General features: G+C 45.8%; 1 protein-coding gene and 1 pseudogene across 1 annotated transcript; both read right to left on the bottom strand.

Moving 5' to 3' along the window:
* Nucleotides 1-9,947, bottom strand: part of LOC119238073 (small nuclear ribonucleoprotein G-like) — a 68,956-nt pseudogene extending 59,009 nt beyond the window's left edge.
* A 583-nt stretch (nucleotides 9,948-10,530) lies between these two features.
* LOC119238072 (dehydrogenase/reductase SDR family member 2, mitochondrial-like) lies at nucleotides 10,531-17,474 on the bottom strand. Its single transcript, XM_037501816.1, has 9 exons — nucleotides 17,405-17,474; nucleotides 17,175-17,352; nucleotides 15,173-15,350; nucleotides 13,896-13,997; nucleotides 13,534-13,604; nucleotides 12,425-12,476; nucleotides 11,735-11,869; nucleotides 11,313-11,368; nucleotides 10,531-10,684 (listed from the first exon to the last, which is right to left on the bottom strand). Exons 1-9 carry the CDS (start codon nucleotides 17,472-17,474, stop codon nucleotides 10,573-10,575), a joined length of 954 nt encoding a protein of 317 aa, XP_037357713.1. The 3' UTR covers nucleotides 10,531-10,572.
* Between the last annotated feature and the right edge of the window lie 5,294 nt (nucleotides 17,475-22,768).

The raw sequence follows: 22,768 nt of genomic DNA, 5'->3' as shown, positions 1-22,768 counted from the left end.
GGCAGAGATGTAGGGGAGCATGGGGAGGTGCCCTGAAGGCCTGGACTGTGAGAACCAAGGAGAGAAGGAACAGGTGGTTAGCAGAATGGCTCTCCCCATCTCTGCCAGCAGGACAGGTGGGATGAGGGGGCTCAGGACCGTGCTGTGTGGTCTCAGTATGGAAAGTGACCCACTGTGGAAATGATCAAAGGCAGCATGACAATAAGAGGTCCAGTGCCCAGTGTCTAAAGTGCAGGTTGCACCCTTACATGGTGGAAGGAGGGGGGAGCTCTCTTGGCCTCTTTGTTAGAGCGTTAATCCCATCCAGGAGGGCTCCACACGCATGACCGAAGGCCCTCCTGAAGGCCTGCCGCCTAACACTGTCAGCGTGGAATCTAGGTTTCAGCATTTGAACTGAACTGGGGGTGGGGAACATGAAAATACTCAGCCCACAGCAAAGCCCTAGTCCTTACCCATCCAAGGGGGTTCCGAATACTCTGTGCAGCCCCCTTCCAACCTGACCTCATTACCAGCCTCCTCCCAGCCCCGCTGGCCTCTTTGTGTTCCTCAGACATCCTGAGAACTCTCCTGCCCTCAGGTTTCTGCTCTCTCTAAAATGCTGTTCTCTCTGCCTGAAATGCTTTCCCCCCAGATAGCCACAAACCTATCACCTTCCCTTTTCTCAAGGCTTTGCTTAAATGTCACTTCTCAGTGAAGTCAAATCTGACCCCTTTCTACCCCATCTTCTTCCAGCACTCTGGATCCCTTACTTCATCTGTCCGACCATATCGCTTTCCAACACACTATGTCATTTACTTATTTCTAACATCTCTTGCCTGCCAGAATATAAACTCCCAGAAAGAACTGAAATCTGTTTTGTTCCACAATGTATCCCAAGTGGCTGGAATAGTGACTACCACGTAATAAACAAACGTTGCCACATAATAAACAATAAATATTTGTTGAATGAATGAGGGAGAAAGGGACAAGTGTCACTGTTCCTACAGAAGAGCTTTATGCAACCGTGCATTAAAATTTAATTCAAACTTATGATTTCAAAGTCATTCCAAATTTGTTTACCTCAGAGAGAAGCAGAGTAATTTTCTTTAGCTCCTAAAGTTAGTACCTGCCCACTGACCTTTAGCTAGAGGGACTGGTTGGGGAGTGGAGAGCAGGACAGAAATCAGGAGACTTAGATTCTCAAATGCTCGTATGAAAGGGAGTTAGTTAGGGAGCTGAGGCAGTGAAATAGGATGTACCTCTGCAGCGCAGACTGGATCCCAGGAAGTTAATCATAAATTGCTGCAACACAAGGAAACAATAAATGATATCCTTGGCTTCCTGTACCCGTGGTCTTCTCAGGTGGTAGGGGCAGAGTGGTGCCATCTAATAGAAATATACCGTGAGCCACCTATTATCATTTCAACATGTAATCAATGTACGAAGTTATTAATGCTATATTTTATTTCTCTTTCCTATCAGTCTTTCGAAATTCAGTGTGTATTTTACTCCTCCAGCAGGTCTCAGTCCAGACGAGCCACATCTCAAGTGCTTAATCGCCACATGTGGTTAATGACTAACATATTGTGCAGGACAGATAGAGAACATTTATCAGACCAGAGTAATAATTGCACAGTTAAAGTCCTTCACTGCTTATCCTGAGTGATATACCAGCACACCCAGGGCACTGTTGTGCAATCCTAGTAGACTGACAGACTCACAGAACACCGTGCATTCAGTGAAAGGGGCCCATTGTTTTCTACAGAAGTACCAATGTCCCTTCACAGGCAATGAACTTTTCCAACACCCTCTCCTTGGATATCTACTTTTTACAAGTTTGTAGTTGATCCTAGTGGTCAGGAATACTTTAGTTTTAAAAGTAGATATTATAGTAACAAACTTCCAGGTTACCGTGTGGTTTACCGTGCAGTTTACCGTGCAGCCCACCGTGCAGCCTATGAAGTGGTTTGAAACCAATATTTTATTTTGACCCTGAGCAGTCTCCATAACATTACAGTCTTTAAGATAAGATTTTTAGAAGATGTATATACCACCTCAGAGATGGTCTACAATTAATGTAATAATTTTCCTATTGTTGAATTATTTATATTGTTTTCAGGCTTTCCTGATTATACATAATGCTATGTTGATCCTTTTGATAAAGCTTTGCTTTTCCACCTGATTAAATCTTTTGGGTGAAGGCAGGTAGATCGAATTGCTATTTGACAAATAGTAATAAAGTCTTACCGCAGCTGTCAAACTGCTTCTCAGAAAGACTGTCTCATTTTACACTCTGAACAGCAATACATTTCCTTCACTTTTGCAACCCTAACTCTTTAACCTTTGCTTTTATAATATGTAGAGAAATTCAAAGAGAGTACGCAGCCCAGTGTGGCCGTATTGGGTTGTGTGACCTGGCAAAAGTCATCAGGCTGTCATTGTATGGGGCATAAAAGTTCATGACTGTCAGGAATTATAAAATTTTATCAGTGAAAACATACTACTTTAAATGCATTGTCTTCTAGCATTCATATGGCTGACAAGAAATCTGATGCCAGTCTTAATCTTATTCCTTGGGATATTATCTACTTTTTTTTTTTTTTGCCTAATAAATGGATGAAAAGTTGGATAAATCATAGCCTATCCATCCAGTAGATTATTATGTAGCTTTCAAAAGAATGAAACATGCTTATATTATTTACCTGAATGGATACTCCTTATATATTATCAAGTGAGAAAAACAAGTTGCAGAGAAATATATACCATTTTTATAAAGATAAACATCAGCAGCAAAACTTTATATTTGTAATTATATTTTGCATATATTTTTGAATATAGAGAAAGGCAAAAAGGAAGAAACCACGCATCAGTTTTTTAAAATTCCATTTTATTTAGAGGAGAAGGTAAAGATGATGAGGTGCATTAATAATGTTATATATATTTGCCTAAATTTTAATTTGAAAACAGAGCTTCATTATTAGGCTTCATGACTGAGCTGGAATAGTTATTGGTGTTTAACTACTTTTTGTGCTTTTTTTTTTCTTTTTGCAGAAACAGCAGAGTTTGATGCTTGTCCACAAGTTATACAACCCAAACACATCCAGAAGTAATTGCCCTTAAGTTAAACCCAGTTGCCTGGAATCAAGAGACCACCTATATGGAACCAAGAAGATAGAGAAGGGACTGCTAACTACATTCAAAGCAATGGGTCCATCAACAAGGAAGAGCTGATTATCTCGAGAAACCTCTCTGTATATGAATTGATTTGTGACTAACCGATCAAACCTTGCCAAGTTTATCATGTCTTCATTCCTAGCTTTTCCTCCTCTTCCTCCACTCTCAAAAAATCAATCCTAGCCCCCTGATCTAAGAGGCAGATTTGAGGTTTTCCTCCAACCCTTGACAGTCAACCTCACAATAAAACCTTTATCTTTTCTCAGAAGTCATTGCCATAGTATCAGCTTCTATGTGCATCAGGCAGAAAGTCCTTGCTCTTTAACAACTTTTCTATTGGGGTTAGGTATCTTTTCATGTTTATTAATCACTTGCTTATAGTCATTTTTGTTCATGTTTTTCTATTATTCTATTCAACAGTTTGGGTTTTGGGGAATTCATTTATAAGAATTCATTGTATACTATCAATCATCTGTGTTGCATATATTTGCCCCAAGTCTATCATTTGTCTTTGACTGTGTTTCAAAGCACAGGACACATATATGCAAATGAGGAAGAGAAAGCATGGTACATTTAGAGAAATGCAAATGTTTGGTAAGGCAAAGTCTTAGAAAGAGAGTTGAGGGGGCAGAAGTCGGGGGAAAAAGAGAGAGTTGAGATAGTAAAAGATTAAGGTGGAATTAAGATTAAGGCAAGCAATGAGTTTTTGCAAATAAGTAATATAATCCCATTTGCATTTAGAAGAAATATTTGGCCACGTTTGGAGAAAGGATTGAAGAGAAATGAGCCTGGTGTAAGGAGAACGTTAGAAAGTTGAAGCAGTTACTCAACTGAGAAACTATGAGGGCCTAAATCAGGGCCACAATATCATTCACTAGGAGGTCTGCAGTCATGCAATGAGGAGCCTACATAAGTCCTGGGCCAAATGGAGGCAAAGACAGAATATAGCTACAGTTTTGAAAAATATTTGTGATATATAATTGACAGCATTTGATGAGAGGATAAAGGAAGAGGAATCACAATGTTACAGGGCAGGGAGAAGGGGAGCCCAGACCACGCAAACCTGCCTGTTCTAAATGGGTTCTGCCATCCGCCGCATCAAAACAAAACATGAGACTTTAATGGGAAGGAACTTTAATACAATTAGGAAACAATACAGGAAAGGCAAAGAATCTAGTTTCTAAATCAAGCACCCAAAGTTACCCATCCCCTCGTGGGTAAAAGTCCAGCCAAGCAGGATTGTCCCAGAACAAGGCCCCAAAGCCTGCCACAAGTCTAAAGCATCTTCCAGTGGGGACCCACAGGAAAGCATCAGAAACCACCAGACAAGTCAGGAGGGAAAAGAGCAAAACCAAAATCAAGACAAAAACCGCCATTGTCACCTCCCCATGGGTCTCTCACCCACATCTGTGTCACCCAGTCCACGACCAAAAGGCAAGCGCAGTTTCTTCATGTGTCTCTTGGCTCCATGCGCCTCCTCCAGGTCTCCTCCTGGCTCTCCATCCTGCTTCTTTCCTCCCTCAGTCTCCTCTGCAGCTTCTTCTCTCTCTGCTCAGCTCCACCCTCCTGACAGGTAGAAAGTGACGGAGGAAAATAGAAGAAAAACGTAACTTTAAAAAATCTGCCATCTGGGAAAAGAATGGGAAACAACTGTCACCAATTTAAAGTATGTATTTCTGGGAGAGAGAAGATGGGGTGCCTGTCTGGGCACAGGAGGACTGTCCGCTGCCCTGCCCACTCAGAGAACTCTCGTCCTCAGACACGTGTCGAAGAGAGTCACAATGAAAGGGAACTGCTAAGCAAATAAAATCTTTCCTGTTTCCTGCTAAAGAGTCACAGGCCTGCTGCAGTAAATAATGCAAAGTAAGTGTAAATAAGAAGTTTGCTTCCTTAATAAGCATATCTAAAGGAGGTTACATTCTAACACAGTGGGACCACCGTTCAGGCTGATTGATCTCTGACTGGCCAAGCTGATTGATCTCCCAGGCAATCCTCGGGTATCTGCATTTTTCCCCCTTTAGTCAAGAACTTTTGTGCTCACTGACCGATATTATCAACGGAAGATGGTTATGTATAAAAAAAAAAAACCCTTTGTCTCTAGACAAGTGCTCAGACCTTATGGGACTGCCCAGGTCTGGGACCTCATGCATGAGTAATAAAGCTTCTCCTGACCTCACTATTCCTGAAGTACCGCTTGTTCTTCCCTTGCCTGGGTCAAAGGCTAGAATTTATTTCTGCAACAACAACACAGCAATCTCTATTAGAGACTGAACTTCTTCAGCAGCCCACTTCCAGCTGGCACAGTTTATGATGTGGGATCTAGGGTCGTCTTTAAGGTTGAAGCAAGATAGGCTCCCATTGTGTCCAGGCTTGAAGTTTCATTGGTAATCAACTCCTCCAAAACTCTAAAAGGGATGAAAGAACCTTCTGGTCACAGGTCTGTATACTACCCTGGCTGTTCTCTTAGCTATAAGCCTTGGGATTTTGCTCTTAGCCCCAGGCCTATATACAATTGTTTCTCTCTTGGCTTTGTGAAACAATGGAATAACCTACACCTGGGACCAGGCTGCAGCCCATTGGCAGACCCTGAAGGGCTACCTCAGACCATTCAAGGAAGTGGGAAGGGCCCAGGGAATCTGGCCTCCTCCATTTCTTTGGCCTCACAGCTCAATTTTACCTCCCTATCTAATTTTTAAAGCTAATTTTAGAATGGGGCAGAAATTCCAACTTTTGTAATTCTGTAAAAAGCATGGTTAACTGAGCCTTAGCACACTCCAGTGGCCAAGGGATCTCCTAACAAAGCTGTGTGTTGTCCCCCTCCTGCCAGGTTGGTTCAGATCTAAGCTCGTATCTTTTTGGGTCAGGCTTTCCTAAAGGCCACAAGAAACAGCCAATATTTTCTAACATTCTGGTATTTTTCAACCATGTTTCCTAAAGTTCCAGCTTCAACAGACATTTGGCCTGAGACAGTCAAGGTACTCCAAGGAAGGGTTGGGCAGGTAGGAAAGAGGCCTATCAAGGAAAGAGGCCTCCCCATCAGCCAGTTTCACATTTTGGAGACTCTACCCTTTTAAATCTTGATTCGACTCAAAGGTCCTTCTTTCTGTCTTATTTTTAGAAACATGCAATAACTTGCAGTGCAATGAAATGTAGAATTTAATTGGGCTTTAAATTTTAAAACCCTTTTCAAGGCTACCAGACAATGATGAACTTTGTAGATGAATTGTAATCGAGGTCCTATATGGAATGTTAGATGATGATAAGGGATGGGAGGAAAAATGAAGCCACAAAGGGGGTATGGGAGAGGGCGCCATGAATAAAGGGTATCATATGAAGACATTTGAATAAAGACCTGGATGAGGTAAGGTTGAAACACTGCAGATAGCTGTGGGCAGAGTGTTCCAAGGAGAGAGAAGAGCAGGACTGGTGCTAGAGCAGGCCCGGCTCGCTCTCGAGCAACAGAGAGCACCAAGCTCTCTCGGGATGCCACATGAGCAAGGGCAAATGGGCAGGATAGGCAGATTACTTAACAGTGTCCTGACCTGGGGACATCCAGTCTATTTCCAATATTTTGATTTTATAAATAATTCTGTACTTGACATTTCATGAATTATTTCTTTTGTATAGATTTCTATAGGTAAAGCCTCTGGATTAAATGAAGTTCTTGATTCACAACGCCAAATAGATTTCCTGAAAAGCTGGTGGAGGAGTTTCCACTGTTACCAAAAATGTATAAACATACTCATCCCTCAACACCATTAGGTATTGTCCATTTAAAATCTTTGTCAACTTGATGGACAAAAAAATCGTAAAGTATTGTTATTTTTATTTGTTTTACTTATTATTTTAACGTTATTTTATTACTGCATTTTTATTTTATTATTATTTATAGTATCTTGATTATTAAGTTGCTGGATATGCACTGTTTTTCATAAATTTTGCCCATTTATCTATGTAAGTATTAGCATTTTTCTTATCAATTTGCATAGTCTCTTTGTTAAACTTATTGTCTTAGCTCAAGCTACATCACAGTCAGGCTGGCTTATAAATAACATTTCTGGAGATTGAGATGAGGGTGCCAATGTGGTCAGGTTCTGGTGAGATCCTCTTCTAGATAGCAGACTGCTGACTTCTCTTTTTACCCGCATAGGATAGGAAGAGCAAGCCAGCTTTCTGGCCTCTTCTTATAAGGCTGCTAATCCCATTATGGGGGCACTACTTCATGATCTAATTACCTCCCAAAGGCCCACCTCCAAATGCCATCACATTGGTATTCCATTTCAACATGTGACTTTGGTGGACTTGTTAAGTCTCCTGTGTCATTTTCATGGCATCTCCCAAAATAATATGCAGAAGCAACTCAGCTTGTTACTACTGCTCCACAACCACGGTGGGAGTGTAACAGGGTGGTCCCCAGGAAAGGGAGAGGTTCCAGGTTCCCTGCCCCACCCAAAAAGGAGGGTGGAGCTGAACAGGGAGAGAAGAGGCTGCAGAGGAGACTGAGGAAGGAAGGAAGCAGGATGCAGAGCCAGAAGACCTGGAGGAGGCACATGGAGCCGAGAGACACGTGAAGAAACTGCTCTTGCCTTTCGGTCGTGGACTGGGTGACACAGATGTGGGTGAGACTTGTGGGGAGGTGACAATGGCGCTTTTTGTCTTGATTTTGATTTTGTTCTTTTCCCTCCAGACTTGTCTGGTGGTTTCTGACCCTTTTCTGTGGGTCCCCACTGGAAGATGCTTTAGACTTGTGGCAGGCTTTGGGCCTTGCTCTGGGTCAATCCCATTTGGGTGAAATTTTACCCACGAGGAGACGGGTAGCTTTGGGTGTTTGATTTAGAAACTAGATTCTTTGCCTTTCCTGTATTGTTTCCTAATTGTATTAAAGTTCCTTCCCATTAAAGTCTTATATGTTTTTGTTGATGAGGCGGATGGCAGAATCTATTTAGAGCAGGCAGGTTTGCCAGGTCTGGGGCGCCCCTCTCCCTACCCTGTAACAGGAGCCTCCAACCAGACCCCGTGGGATGTGGGAACTCAGACTCCCAGGACAAGAATTAGATTCTATTCCTTCTCTCCCTTCTGAGGCCAGCAACAACCCCTTGCCTTCCCCCAGCTGCCCTTGCTGTCACTACACCTTCCACTCTGTTTGCTGTTCAACTCATTAATCCATATTTTACAGCAGTTTTCCTTATTATGTGACTTTTTTTTCACACTGAGGGTCCTGTTTCTATGCTGATATGAGAGAAAGTCTGTGGAGATGCATTGTGACTAGACGCTTTTACTTACCTTGAGAGCTAGTGAAAGCTGAGTAAGGCAAAGGGTCAGAGGAGATCAGAGGAGATCTGAAAGTACCTGCAGAGGTCAAAACTGTGCAGCAAAGTAGGAAAACACAGAAAACTTCCTTCTTATCATTGTAATCACCTCGCAGAGGCTTGAAACCTTTTACACTCATCTAACATTAACTTTTCATATTTAATTATATTTTTCATGTGTTGCCCTAGACATCTAGCCTAAGACAATTTTTTAGACAAGACAAGTGGTTTTAAAAACCACTTTGTCAAGGATAAAGATATTATTGTATGGGAGCTACGGGATGATAAAGGATTACTGGAGAGTTTTCTCTTTATAAATGAGAAAGAATTTAAACGTCTTTTTTTTTGTTTCATGTGAAACGCAAACAAATAATAGAAAGGTAGAAATTCAGTAACATAATTAATAAAAATGGTTCTACTCTAAAGTCTAACAGCCTCTCCTTTTTGTTCACCCACACACACAGTAAATCAATGTTAAAGTAAAATTTAAAAAAAAAATAGTATCATGACTTTCAAGTATAAATAACAAATATAAACTAAACATGCATCAAAATCGTATTCAGTTCATTAATAAACAAGAGAACCAATAAGATATTATGACTGACTCAAATAACATTTGAGAAGCTAAGACAAAACTAATTGATGCCTTGGGGTCTCCCTGGTGGCTCAATGGATTAAATCTCAGCCTCTGAAGCTATTACAGCCACTGCAGCTATCCCTGGCCAAGGAGGTGACCCACATGGCACAGCAGACCTCTCCCGTCTCTCCTACTGCTCCCCTCTGCAGTGTATGAAGGACAGTGGATGAGGGAAAATCCACCTGTTCTGCTCCCCACTCTGTCTCTGCTGAATCCTCTCACCCCCTCACCTCTGGCCTGTACCCTAGCTCTTGTATGCATAAATAAATAAATCTTTTTTAAAAAAGCCTAGTTGATGTCTAGTAAGATAATAAACCATAGTTGTTGAGACCGTCTATTCTAATAGAAATTATTTGCTTCTCTAACAGACAAAAATCTACACCTGAACTATAGGAGCTAGAAAGACAAGCCTAATACTAACCTAAAAAATATTCTTCCATATCTTCAGCCTATTTCCCAGTTTCAAATGATTTTGCTGACACAGCAAGGGAACAGAAGAGACAGGTGGCTCTGGAAGCAAGGGAGCCAAGAAATTAGAAAAGGATCCCAGGAGCCCATAAACTTTTCCTCCTCACTGAGGAAGAGGGATGACTGCCCACAGCCTCCCAAACGAAGAGTCAGCTAGTAGTGCCCTAGTTGGCTTCCCTAGCTGCCCTAGCCCCAGTGGGTCTTAAGGAATATAGGCACTGAGAGGGAAAAGCCATCAGCTGAGCTTCCTCCCTTGTGTCGACAGTGGGAGAGAAATAATTGCATAGGACACCCACTCCAGGCAAGGTGCCACAGTCAACAGCAGAGTCCTAACACAAAGTAGCCTGAACAGGACCCACAATGGCTGCACGCAGAGCCATTGTAGGCCGATTATGGCTTTGAGAGCCATGGGGCCGGCTGTGGAAATCTAGCTGTGTGGAAGGTGTTGCCTGACAAGAGCTGTAACCTCTGGCGGAACAAACAGCCCAATGTGTCAACCAAGAAGGAAAGATCCTGAGACATCCCTGACCTCACTGTCATCCCTGCCAAGTGTCTCCCTTTGACCAAACCCAACTGGAAGACCAAAGGTTACAGAGGTCTATTGAAGCACTCCCTACAGCTCAGCATCTTGGAATACAGAGCAGAACAGAGAAGCGTGGGGGGTGGATTTGGATGGGCAGAAAGGAAGTAGTCAGTCCAGTTTCCAATTTCATGGGAAAGGAGAGAAGAGAGGGAGGAAGAGGTAAAAGTCTTAAGAATGAGGGACAATGATAAAGGAAGGAACTAGTCCACAAGTGAGGCTTTCAGGCCAAGGTCAACGGCTCATATATCACAGTCAAACAGATGTGCCCACACACGTTTATTTCCAAGTAAACATTTTCAAATATCTCACCTTCCTTTTCATTTTCTGAGTAAGTTTACCTAAGTGACCCCGGATGCTAAAGGCCCTGACGCTCCCCATCACCAACTTCGTAGTTTTCCCCCAAGAACCATGGCCCCCTCTCTTCACAGTTTAGGAGAGTAGCCAGCCACCACAATATTCTCCCCGGTGATGTAGCTGGCCTCTGAAGAGCACAGGAAGGACACGATCCCCGCACATTCTTCGGGCTCCCCAAGCCTGAAGGGAAGAGAACAGAGCTGAGGCCCACCCACGCAGTGCTGGCTCAGCTGGCCCAGAGCAGAGCCCAGCAGCAGCCCCTATATACTAATTCTAGGGAAACAGACCCGAGGAAGATCATGGTGGGCTTGGCAGGATGGCTTCCCACTCCAGCCCCCAGCCCCAGGACTGTGCTGTCTCCACACTTCAGCAAGGGGCCCCGTCAGAAAACTGGGAGAAAATCTGGGTGCTATCTCTCTTCTTGAAATTGAACTTTCCTTTAAAAAAGAAAAATATCGGATGGTTTCACTTATAGAAGGAATATAGGGAATCCAAGCAAAGGGTCAAAAAAAGAGAGAAAGAAAACTTACAGGTAAACTAGCGATCTTAGGCATCCAGCTGGGGAGAGGGTGGGAGGGGAGTCACATGAGAGGAGAGGAGGGAGGAGCACAAGGGACTATGGTGACCATTCAAGGCAGATGTGGGGACTACACATGAGCAGAGAAATCAACTATCTTACAAAAATAAAAAACAATGTAAAAAAAATTTTTTAAAAAAGCTTCAATTTCTTATGTTCATTTAAAGAAAAAAAAGGTTAAACTTCCCTTTAAAGTAAACAAGGGCTATCGAAACCCCAAACTCCACCTACCGCTGCAATCCGAAGGCTCCCTTAAAGATATCTTTCACTGGTCGCTTAATGTTCTCCTAAGGAAAGATTTAAAAATCAACTTCGGGCAGAAGGACCACTGGCAGGGCTGGGGGCAGTGTGGGTGGGAAAAGCATCAAAGCATCGTGGCAGACTGATGTCTTCGTGGGAGGATGATACTGCTCAGGACAGAGGATACATACTTGGGCCGCTCCCCTCAGAAGACAAAGATCTATTCACTGCAGGAAAGGATAAGGTTGCTGTCCCAAAGGCTGCAGGGCAGAACCTATGAATGATGAGCCTGGGCTGGGCCTCTGACCTGGGCAGGTCTTTATGGGCCTTGGCCCTGCAGGAGCTTGGCCACAAAGGGACTAGTGAGAGACAAGTGTAGGAGTAGGGGAGCAGGAGCTACTTATGAGTCTCACCAGATGGATAAAGTCAGTATTGATTAACCCTGGCACCAGGCAGTTCACTCGGATGCCTTTAGGGGACAGCTCCATAGCCAGAGATTTGCAGAGGCCCAGCAGTGCTGTTTTGCTGGTGTTGTAGACTCCCAGCTCCTGCAAAGCAAAAGGAAAGGGGTGAAGTGGATTGGCAGCGGGAGGAGGGAGTAGGTCCCGAACAACCTGCATGGGGACGCTGGATCTCAGATTTAGAAGATACACTGAACTCTAGGCCCAAACTAAAATTCTTTCTCCTGAGCCTCACCATCCCACCACAGCGTTCAAGGAGTCAAACTGTGCAAGGTGCAGGGGCATCATTAGCCTTAGAGGAAGTCACTGTCATGTATGCCCAAGCTTGACAAAGAGCAAGTGGCACTGTGCTTTTAAACACTCAGGAAACTGAAAGTGGGAAAACCCAGATCCTAGCCGTTAGTTTACCATGAAGTGACTGTGCTTACCTAAGGTGAAAGGCTGAACATCCTTGGGTTTCAGAGATGCTATGGCACAGGGAGATTATAATACCAACTCTGTAGCCATCAGGGTGTTTTGCAGGCATCATGCTTCCTAATTCCCTATCTGGAATCAACTGCAGGTCTCCTGCACAGCGCTAAGGGCCTCACAAGAAACCAGTCAGCTGTCCCTCACCCTGCTGTCCAGAGGTTTTATACTCACTGGTACTGGCAAATATCCCACCACAGATGAGACCAGAACGACAGAGCTTCCCCTGTAAGAAGAAAGGCAGATGGGGCAAGATGGAAGGCAAGTTCAACCATGAGCCAGCAAACTGTCTGGCTCAAGGGAACCCAGCTCAAGATTCATGGTGAGAAAGGTGGGACTATCTGTAAATTAACAGACACCAAGATCTCTGATGGAGTCAGTGACACCATAGTCAGGGGGTATTCCTTGGTCAGGGACCCAAGACTGAGAGGCAGCACTTGAGGAGAGCAGAGCTCAAGAATTGCTCATGTATCATCAGGCCCATGAGGTCAGCGTACCACCACCAGGCCCAGAATGGCCCGTCCCGGGTGGCCCCAGACCCAGGAAAGCCAAGGGGAAGCTGGGGAGGTGAGGAGGAGCAAATGTCACCAAGTATCTGTCCAAAAAGGAGTGGGAGAGATCACCATAGAGAAGGGCAAGAGCTAAGGAGCAAGAACTGGGAAGCCAGGTTACTACATTCTATTTCCCTGCAGCTGTCATTAAAGGGGGATAGTCCCTGTGTTCTTGGAGATCAAAGATCTCAAACAGGGTCTTTCTGTTGGCACAAGGGGATAAGTCTCAGACTACAAAGCTATCCACAGCCACTGTGGCATGAATTTGATCCCTGGCCAGGGAGGTGACCCACATGGTGCAGCAGACCTCTCCCATCCTCACCACTTGCTTCCCTCAGCAGTGTATCTCAGTAGATCTGCCTGTTCTGCTCCCCACCCTCTCTCTGGTGAGTCCTCTCATCCACCCATCCCCTGCACCTCTGGTCCCCAGTTCTTGTATGCATAAATAAATTCTTTAAAATAAAAAAACTCACACAGAGCCTTCTGAGGTCCCAGAAGTCAGGTTCTTCCCTGACCTTCACCCCATGTACCTCCAACAAAACTTTCTCTTCATCACAGTGTCACATCCACAGCCTGAGGGGGTGAGGGTAGGTCTGGCACTTATCAAGGACACACCTCCCATCTCTCCTGCCATCCTCCACTTCCTGGACCCCTCCCCAAGTGTTTCCTATGGGGTAGAAAAGACCAGTGCCCAGAGGCCCCAATGTCCACGGGCCCCTCTCATGCCCTTACTTCCTGTTCTCCATGTGGGGCAGCAGCTGGCTTAGCAACAGGGCCGGGGCCTTCACATTCACTTCCAGGATCTGAAATCAGAGTGAACACGAAGACAGGGGAGAGGGGGTAACACAGAGGAGGCTAGGGGGGCCTGGTGCAGGCTGGGCATGCTCGATGCCTGTTGAGTTTGCTGAAGGGCAGTTCGAACAAGGTCAGCTTCATCCCCCACCCACCAGAGTCAGTACTGACAAGGGCATGTGGGAGTTTATGTTCTATGTGTGGGTGTGTATGTGTGCATGCACACACACGTACACCTGTGTGTGGAAAAATGGTGGACAGAGAGTTGTGCAGGGTGTATAAAACCCAATCCCAGGTCTCACCTTGTCCCACACCTGCTCACTGGCTCCCAGGGTGCTCCCCACAAAAGGGTTGACCCCTGCCACACACACCAGGAAGTCAACATACCCAAAGGGTTCCAGGGCCTGTGGAGAAAATGACAGAGGCGTGGGGTGAAGGAATGGAGAAAAAACCTCTCTCCCTCTCCAGTCAGGCTGGGAACACAGGGCGCAAAGTGACTACCCCCTCTGCACTGCAGACCATCCCGCAGCTATATCTGGACCAGAGTCAGGCCTTGGTCTTCAGAGGTTGAGTGAAATATTTGTTTCTCACCTCCTTGGAATCATCTGGTTTCTGCTCCTACAAGATGCCTTGTTGGTAGCTGCGGCCCCGCCATCCCCCAGTCCAGATCTTTACTTACCAGGTGTCACTGCTGACCCTCTTTTACCCTTTCCATTTTTATTTATTTATTTATTTATTTTTTATAGAGGCATGTGTTTTTATTTATTTATTCATTTGTTTTGTTTATACATGCAGGAGGGTGAGAGAATTCACCAGAGCCAGAGCGGGGAGCAGAGCAGGCAGAAGGACCGAAGTACACTGCTGAGGGGAGCAGCGGGCGGCAGGAGAGGTCTGCGCGCCATGTGGGACCCTCCTCCGGTGGCCGGGGAGCAGCCAGGGATGGAACCGGCGCCCCTGAGGCCGCGGGCAGCTTCGCAACCCAGCGCTCAACGGCTGCGCCACCGGGGAGGCCCTACCCTTTCCATTTTTAAACAATTCCTTCTCATTTCTCTCCCCACTCTGGAAATCCTTCAGCCTCGCAAGAAACCCTTCTCCACAACATGTGTCTGCCCATTTTGTGTTCCTTCAGTTTCACCACACAACTCACCTCTTCCTAGATTGTTACACAGGAACAGGTCTTCATCCAGTCTCCAACCCCAGGGGGTTCCCCAGCCCAACAGCTGGAGAGCCCAGGAGTTAGGCTGTTCAAACTTTAACCTCCATGCAAATCACCCCAGAGCTCTTTAAAATGCAGATCCCATTCAGCATTGCTGGTGAGGGCTGAGGGAAGATCTCCATGGTTCCCGGGTCAAGGCCAGACTGCTGGTCATTAGACCACCCTTTGGTTAGCAAGACTCTAGTGCAGGCCGGGTGAGTTCCCAGAACTTCTCAGTCACATCTGGTTGTCTGTTTCATCCTCAGACCCGCACCCTATCCCAGGCTACAAGTGTTGTCCCAAACACCAACGCCAGAGACCCAACTCCCTCTGCTAGGGCTGATCTGCATGGTGCCATCTGTACCTCCTTCCACCCAGCCTCACCGTGGCCACCAGCCGCTCCCGGTCCTCAGCCTTTCCCACATGGCACACGGTGCCGGACACGCTCAGGCCCTCCCCCTGCAGGGTCTCCACTGCCTGGTCCACGTTCTGCTGCTTCCGGCTGCTGATCACAACGTGGGCCCCGTCCTGGGCCAGACGCCGGGCGATGGCAAAGCCGATCCTGTGGGCAGAGATGGCCGGGATGTTTTCAGCTCTCCACCTCTCCTCCTGAGAGCTGACCACAGGATACTAAATAAATTGCCTCTGTGAGCCAAAGGGCCTCTCAGTCCTTCTGAGCAGGCAAGAGCAACTGTTGAATGCAAAGTATGTATAAAGCCTTCACCAGGGCCACCCCATTTAATTCTTAAACTGTATGTGCAATGGCAATATTTTCTTCTTGGTTTTCTTTTTCTTTTTTTTTTTTTTAGGTGTCCTAGCTGCCATGTTCAGTGGGCATTATCCCCTGCCGCCCACCCCTTGTGTCCCTCTCACCCTCCACTCTCCCTTTTAACTTCAGAAGCCTCACTTAATCATATTTTATAAATGAGAAAATTTTCATATCAACGTTAAAAGGAGGAGTTTTTTAAAAATAGTGTTCCATCAGTACAGCGGTAGGCTTGCCGGGTACCAGCCTAAATTGCAGGGACTCTTAGACTGCCTTTTCTTTCTCTGTTTTAGTCAGAGGCCTCTGGGATAAATCACACCGCCTCTGAACCTAACAGCTCTCCTCAGCTGTGCAGTTTTTAAAATTTTTTGCTGACGAGCTGTGCAGTTTTTAAAATTTTTTGCTGCATGTGCTTTCTTAAAGGAAGTCTGGAGCACCCTGGCTGGGTGCTGGCTGGGCCCCTTGTTGGGGGAAGGAAAGAGGCAGGTTCCCCCATCTTCTGTAAACTATCAGCGTAGCCTGCTGTGTTGATGGTATTCATTTGTTATGCAGACTGGGCATTGTGAGCACTCAGGAGGATTTAAAATATCCTGAGGGGGCCTCCCTGGTGGTGCAAGGGGTTAAGTACCACACTATGAAGGAATCCTCAGCCTCTGCAGCATGATCCTGGATCCCCGGCCGGACAGGGAGAAACCCACAAGGTGCAGCAGACCTCTCCTGTCTCGCTTGTTGCTCCCCTCAGCAGTGTATTTAAGTAGATCTGCTTGTTCTGTTCCCCACTCTGTCTCTGGTGAATCCTCTCAACACCACCCCCGCCCCCATCTCTGGCCTGTACTCCAGCTCTTATGTGCATAAATAAATAAATCTTTTTTAAAAAAAAAAGAGAGAGAGAGCTTCAACTCCTTTGTGCTCAGACTCCTCCTGTCTCCCCGCTGTGCCTCTTAGCAGTGTATTTCAATAAATCTGTTCTTTTCTCCCCTCTGTCTCTGGTGAATTCTTTCACCCCCATGCGTCTGGCCTCACCCTGATCTTCTCCCCACAACACCTCCTGCTGGTGATTATAATGCCTTACAGACTGTGGCTCAATATGACAGAGAGGGAAGGGAGGGGGTACATAAGAAGAAATGTAATAATGAATAGAAGTTCTTGTATAAAAACTCCCCAAGCTGGTGTTGAGATGTGGATGTGGCCCTGCCCTTTGCCCAAGTGCCTTAGTGGTGGGCCTTCTGCAGTCAACAAAGTTCCCATGTATGAGACACAAATAGGCTTCACACTTGTCCCTATTAGGCCCTAAAAGATGCTGACTATGTGCCTGGGAATAGAGGGCCTTCCCGATGTCTCTAAATATTACAGGATCATCCAGCCAGTAAGTGGCAGAGGCTAGATTTAGAAATGCTCTGATCCACCCAGAAGCAGCTGGCTTTCCAACTGCATCCTCCTTCGGAATCAGAAACCAGGTATTTTATGGAGAGACGCTGAGGTTTGGAGTTGACTTGGAGCTGTGTGACAAGGTGGGGGTGTCAGGAGGGATGTGTGAGAAGGGCGTGGACTGCAGAGACTACTCAGAAACAGAGACTCTAACACTTGGCCTAGTGCCAGCCAGGAATCCCATCTGCTCACCCTTTTGTAGACCCAGTGATCACTGCCACTTTCTTGGCCACGGCAGGGATCCTATTAGCCTCTTTGCTATGCATTCTTGCTGGGATGGAGGAGCAGCGATGACCCCTGAAAAAGGCCCATTGTGCTGCCCTGAGCATGGCCAACACTCTCTGGTCTTCTACCTCCTGGACCAGAGAACCTGGGAAGGTAATCACAACCAGAAAGTCATTAAGATCTGTGTCTCCGTGCACCTGAGAGCTCCACTAAAGTCTCTGATAAGAGGTTCTGCTTCACTTCAAGATCTCCAGGAGAGTAGGCCATACCTTTCCTGTGACCGAGGGCCAGCCAGGCTGCCCGGAGATCGTGACCCCTACCATCACTACTGATCGTGACCCCTACTTGGGGCTGGGCCCCTGGGAGGTGCTTGTGAATGAATGAATCTTCCTGCCTCAACTCCATCCCCAAACAAGGAATATTCTTTTTTTTAAAAAAGATGTATTTATTTAAGCATCCAAGAACTGGAGTAGAGACCAGAGGTGTGGGGGAGTGAGAGGATTCACCAGAGACAGAGTGGGGAGCATAACAGGAGACTGACTGAAATGCACTGCTGAGGGGAACAGCGGGCAAGACAGGAGAGGTCTGTTGCGCCATGTGGGTAGCTCCCTGGCCGGCGGGGGACAAACACGAGCTTACCGAGGCTGCGGATGCTTCACTGTGCTGTGCTTAACCTCTTGTGCCACCAGGGAGGCCCAATATTCTTCTTAAATAGCTGCCTTTGTTCTTCCCTCCACATGTCTATTCTTCCACAACAAAACATTGAACTTGCTTTTCAACTTACTCCTGCCTGCTGCTGCAACCACCCCATCCAAGCCCATCTCCCCTCAACCTACTGCTACCTCCTTTTCCTTCAGCACCCCACCTAAAGCAACAGCATTTGCCCCCTCATCAGAGATACTAAGCTTGTCAGCATTTCTGTTACCAACATTCTATGACTTTAATTGCACATTTAGAGATTTTAGGTAACATGAAAATTGTTCTTAGATATCCAAAAACAGCATTCTGATTTCATCATGGATCCCTCTAGACACATTTCTGGGACAGCAGGATTCGTACCAGGGCTTAGGTGGAGACCTCCTTCCTCTGGTGTCTAGCCATGCAGGGCCCACCCTGGCCTGAGTCTCCCAGGGTGGGGACATGGCTGAGTGGTGTGTCTGGCAGTGGCTGGTTCTTGCTGCCACAGCAGGGAATGGGCTCAAAATCAACCCCTTTGATAAGGATGGAGCCCCAGCCTCAAGACTATTCCTGTCCACATTCTGGCCTTCTTGTTGGTGACAAGGGCAAGTCGCTAACCCTGGGGCCCTCAAGAATCAACCTGGGGCCTCCCCGGTGGCGCAGCGGTTGAGCGCTGGGTTGTGAAGGTGCCCGCAGCCTTTGCAGCGCTGGTTCCATCCCGGCTGCTCCCCGGCCACCGGAGGAGGGTCCCACATGGCGCGCAGACCTCTCCTGCCGCCCGCTGTTCCCCTCAGCACTTTATTTCGTCAGTCTGCCTGTTCTGCTCCCTGCTCTGGCTCTGGTGAATTCTCTCACCCTCCCGCGCTTCTGACTGTACCCAGTGCTTGTATAAACAAACAAATAAACAAAAATCAAACAAATAAATAAATAAATAAAAATACATGCCTCTTTAAAAAAAAGAGAATCAACCTGAAGGGTTATGCAGGGTTGTGCTGAAAAGAGGTATGTGTCTCCTAGTGGATTCTCACTGATGCAATTACAAATGACTGGTCCCTCAGATAAGAATTAAAAAGTTTGTGGGCCTTCCTGGTGGCGCAGGGGGTTAAGACACAGCCTATGAAGCTTTCCACAGCCATTGCAGTATGAGTTCGATCCCCGGCTGGCTAGGGAGCAACCCACATGGTGCAGCAGACCTCTCCTGTCTTGCCCGCTGCTCCCCTTAGCAGTGTATTTCAGTTGATCCACCTATTCTTCTCCCTACTCTGTCTCTGGTGAGTCTTCTCACCCCCCACACCTCTGGCCTCTACTCCAGCTCTTATATGCATCAATAAATAAATCTTTAAAAAAAAAAGAATTAAAGAGTTTGTCTTCCTCCATCTATTGCAATTCCCCTTTATTTGACAAGTTTGTCTTCTTTATGACCAGTCTCTCAGATAAGCATTAACAAGTTTGTCTTTACTCTATTTCTTGCAATTATCCCCTTGTTTGACAGGTTTGTCTTCTTAAAAGGAGTTAAACAGGGCCTCTCCGGTGGTGCAGCGGTTGAAAGCTGGGTTGCAAAGTTGCCCACAACCTCTGCAGCGCCGGTTCGATCCCCAGCCACCAGGTGAGGGTCCCACATGGCACGCAGACCTCTCCTGCCGCCCGCTGCTCCCCTCAGCAGTGTACTTCGGTCTTTCTGCCTGCTCTGCTCCCTGCTCTGGCTCTGGTGAATTCTCTCGCCCTCCCGCGCTTCTGACTGTACCCAGTGCTTGTATTTAAATAAATGCATCTTTAAAAAAAAAAAAAAAGGGAGTTAAAAAGCAGTTGTTAAAAAAGCAAGCTGGTGCCCACCCATCTCCGTGCTGACCCCTCCCCTTTGCAGACCCTTGCCCATCTCCCCCCTTTTTTTCTTTGTATAAATACCCCTGCACTCTGCCAAAGAACAGGATGGTGGTCTTTCACACACAAGTCTGCTGCCCTCCTCATTTGTCGACAAATTAAACCACTTTTCTTTTCCTCAAACTGTTTCCTTTTATTGGCTGAGGGAAACTGAGGCAGGTATTCAGTATCACGACCTCTCCAGTCTCTGCAGTCCTGTCCCCAGGAGGAAATAGATGCACCTACCTGCCACCAAGGGACTCAGGTGTTTGATGCTGATTCTAGAACAGAAGCGAGGCACCCCACAGTCAAGGAATGCTGCTGAGTGCCCTAAGTCTTCTGCTATATAAGAGTTTCATCCATTCCATTTTGTCTTTTGGGACACTCCCCTTGGGCTTACCCTATTCCTTGCCCATTTCACTCTTAACCCCATTGTTGCATCATAAAAATGTCTAAGCAAAATGAGACATCCTGGGAGTCACCTATAATATCCCGTATCCCCTCAGGGATGTATGCATTGTGTGAGCATGTGAGCTTTTAGGTAACATGGAAATGTGTCTGAACATGACTCTGTGTGTGTGTGTGTGTGTGAGCGTGTGTATGCATTGTCTAACACTTAAAAGGTCATCAGTATCTATTTGTTAAAGAAATATTTATACAGCACACAGAAAAGGGACAGGCATGTCTCCAAATGCCCCTTTGTGGGAGCTTGTGAAAAGCAGAGGCACTGGTTGAAGTACTGCAGGACTATAGCCATAGGGAAATATTTCAGCAGGTTTTTGTGAAATTCAGCCCATTCTGGACCAAGCCTGCCAGTACCATCTTTGACACCCCCCCCCCGCTATTTTTTTTTTGACTCCTGATCATCTTTTAAATCTGAACTTACTCCTTATAAGTCATACAAACACCTGGTTACCTCAGTATGTCCTCTAGACTGGAGTATCATTTGAATCCTGCGAATTTATTATGTATTAAAATATATAATATAATATAATATAATATAATAAATATATTACCTTCATCTTATTTCTATTTATAGTGTAGTTAGGATATTTTTCAGTTATGTGTGTATACAGGTTTATGAATTTTTATTTTAGGGTATACAGGAATGCTATGAAATATTTGCTATAGGGGCCTCCCTGGTGGTGCAAGGGGTTAAAAAGCAACCTATGAAGCTGTCTGCAGCCACTGCAACATGAGTTCAATCCCCAGCCCTGGCCGGCCAGGGAGCAATCCACATGGCACAGCAGACCTCTCCTGGCTTGCCCACTGCTCCCCTCAGCAGTGTATTTCCATCAGTCTGCCTGCTCTGTTCCCCACTCTGTCTCTGGTGAATCCTCTCACCCCCTACATCTCTGGCCTGTACCCCAGCTCTTGTATGCATAAATGAATCAATCTTTTTTTTTAAAAGAAATATTTATTATAGAAGTGCTGTTCTTGGATCTGAAAGTTAGAATCACTAGATTTCATTTGCTCTCGTTGTCCCTCCTCCATGACTTAGCATTTGTCCACATTATCTTCCACTGAGCACAAATGACAAAAAACAAGTGGAATATCTTACTTGTTGCAGAACTTTCATAGGACTCAACTTGAATATACATTTGACTGTACTTTTACTCAATGATGGTGATGTGGATGTTCTCCCAGTAAAAGACAGAAGCAACCTAAGTAAATATCAACAAACAATGGAAACTGAGTTGAGTCAGATCCATATTTACTACCAATTTCTTGTCACTGACAAAAGACACATGCAGGGCATGTCTGGCTCCTCTTGATAGTTGTTTAAAACATATGTTCATATTTATAACAGCTATTTGGAAATTCTGCTCATTCTCCGAGATGTCCTTACACTGAGATCACTGTTACCCAATTTTCAGGTTTTTCAGACCTGCTTGCAGGTCAACAGATTGACACTGAACAGTGGGATTATGTGAGCTTTAATGTGTCCCCATCTGATCTCTGCAAGCACTGTCATCCTACCATGGCATGGACTGTTTCATTGTGAAATAGTTCAAAAGACTGGAAATGAAGCGTGTAATATAACCAACACCCACATTTAATGAGCACTACTATTTTGCCTTACTTGCTCCATCTTGTTAAAAACTAAGACTTCACACATAGAATAAAAGGCCCCTTTGTGCTTCTCCAAGATCCCGCTCTCATCTCTCCCTCCCGCAGCAGCCACCATCCTAACTTGTGTGCTCCTTCCTGCCCAGGCTTTTCCATTTTACCGGACACATTCACAAATAGCAGATTGTTTTGCTTGTTTTTAATCCTGACCAAAACTGGTTTAGTACACTGTACCTACATTCTGCAACTTTCTGGTTTTCCATGACTTAATGTTTTTGAACTTGAACCATGACACACACGTCTCTAGCCCATCCACATTCACTCTGTGGAGCAGAGCCTTCTCACTGTGAGCACACATCATGTCCTGTTGATGGACCTTCAGGACTTTTTTATTTTTATGTGGTACATAGACTTGCTGCCAGAAATGTCCTTGTGACTTCTCCTTGTGTCACAAGCATGTGAGTGCTCCATTGAGTCGATATCGATTCAGTCTTGACTACACATCACCAGACTTGTCTTTCTTTTTTTTTTAATATTTATTAATTCATGCATACAAGAACTGGGGTGCAAAGCAGAGATGCAGGGAGTAAGAGGATTCACGAGAGACAGAGTGGGGAACAGAACAGGCAGATCGACTGAAATCCACTGCTGAGGGGAGCAGCGGGTGAGTCAGGAGAGGTCTGTGTTCCATGTGGGTTATCTCCCTGGCCGGGGATCCAACTCATGCTGCAGTGGCTGGAGACAGCCTGATAGCATTGTGTCTTCTGCCCCTGTGCCACCAGGGAGGCCCTAGACTTGTCTTTCGAAGCCATTGTGCCATTTACACTCGTGTGAGGCTCCTTCATATCATGGCTGATGCTGTGCTCGCGTGTGTCCACTATTGTCACTCTGATAGAGCATCAGTATTTTGCATTTCCCTGATTACCAGTGTGTTTGGTCCTCTACATACCTGA

Source organism: Talpa occidentalis, unplaced genomic scaffold (assembly GCF_014898055.3).
Source record: "Talpa occidentalis isolate TD23 unplaced genomic scaffold, MPIMG_talOcc4v2.1 talOcc4.11, whole genome shotgun sequence".
In the NCBI taxonomy this organism is placed as follows: Eukaryota; Metazoa; Chordata; class Mammalia; order Eulipotyphla; family Talpidae; genus Talpa; species Talpa occidentalis.
The sequence above is the reverse complement of the archived record's forward strand: the minus strand, read 5'-3'. Positions and strand labels throughout refer to the sequence as shown.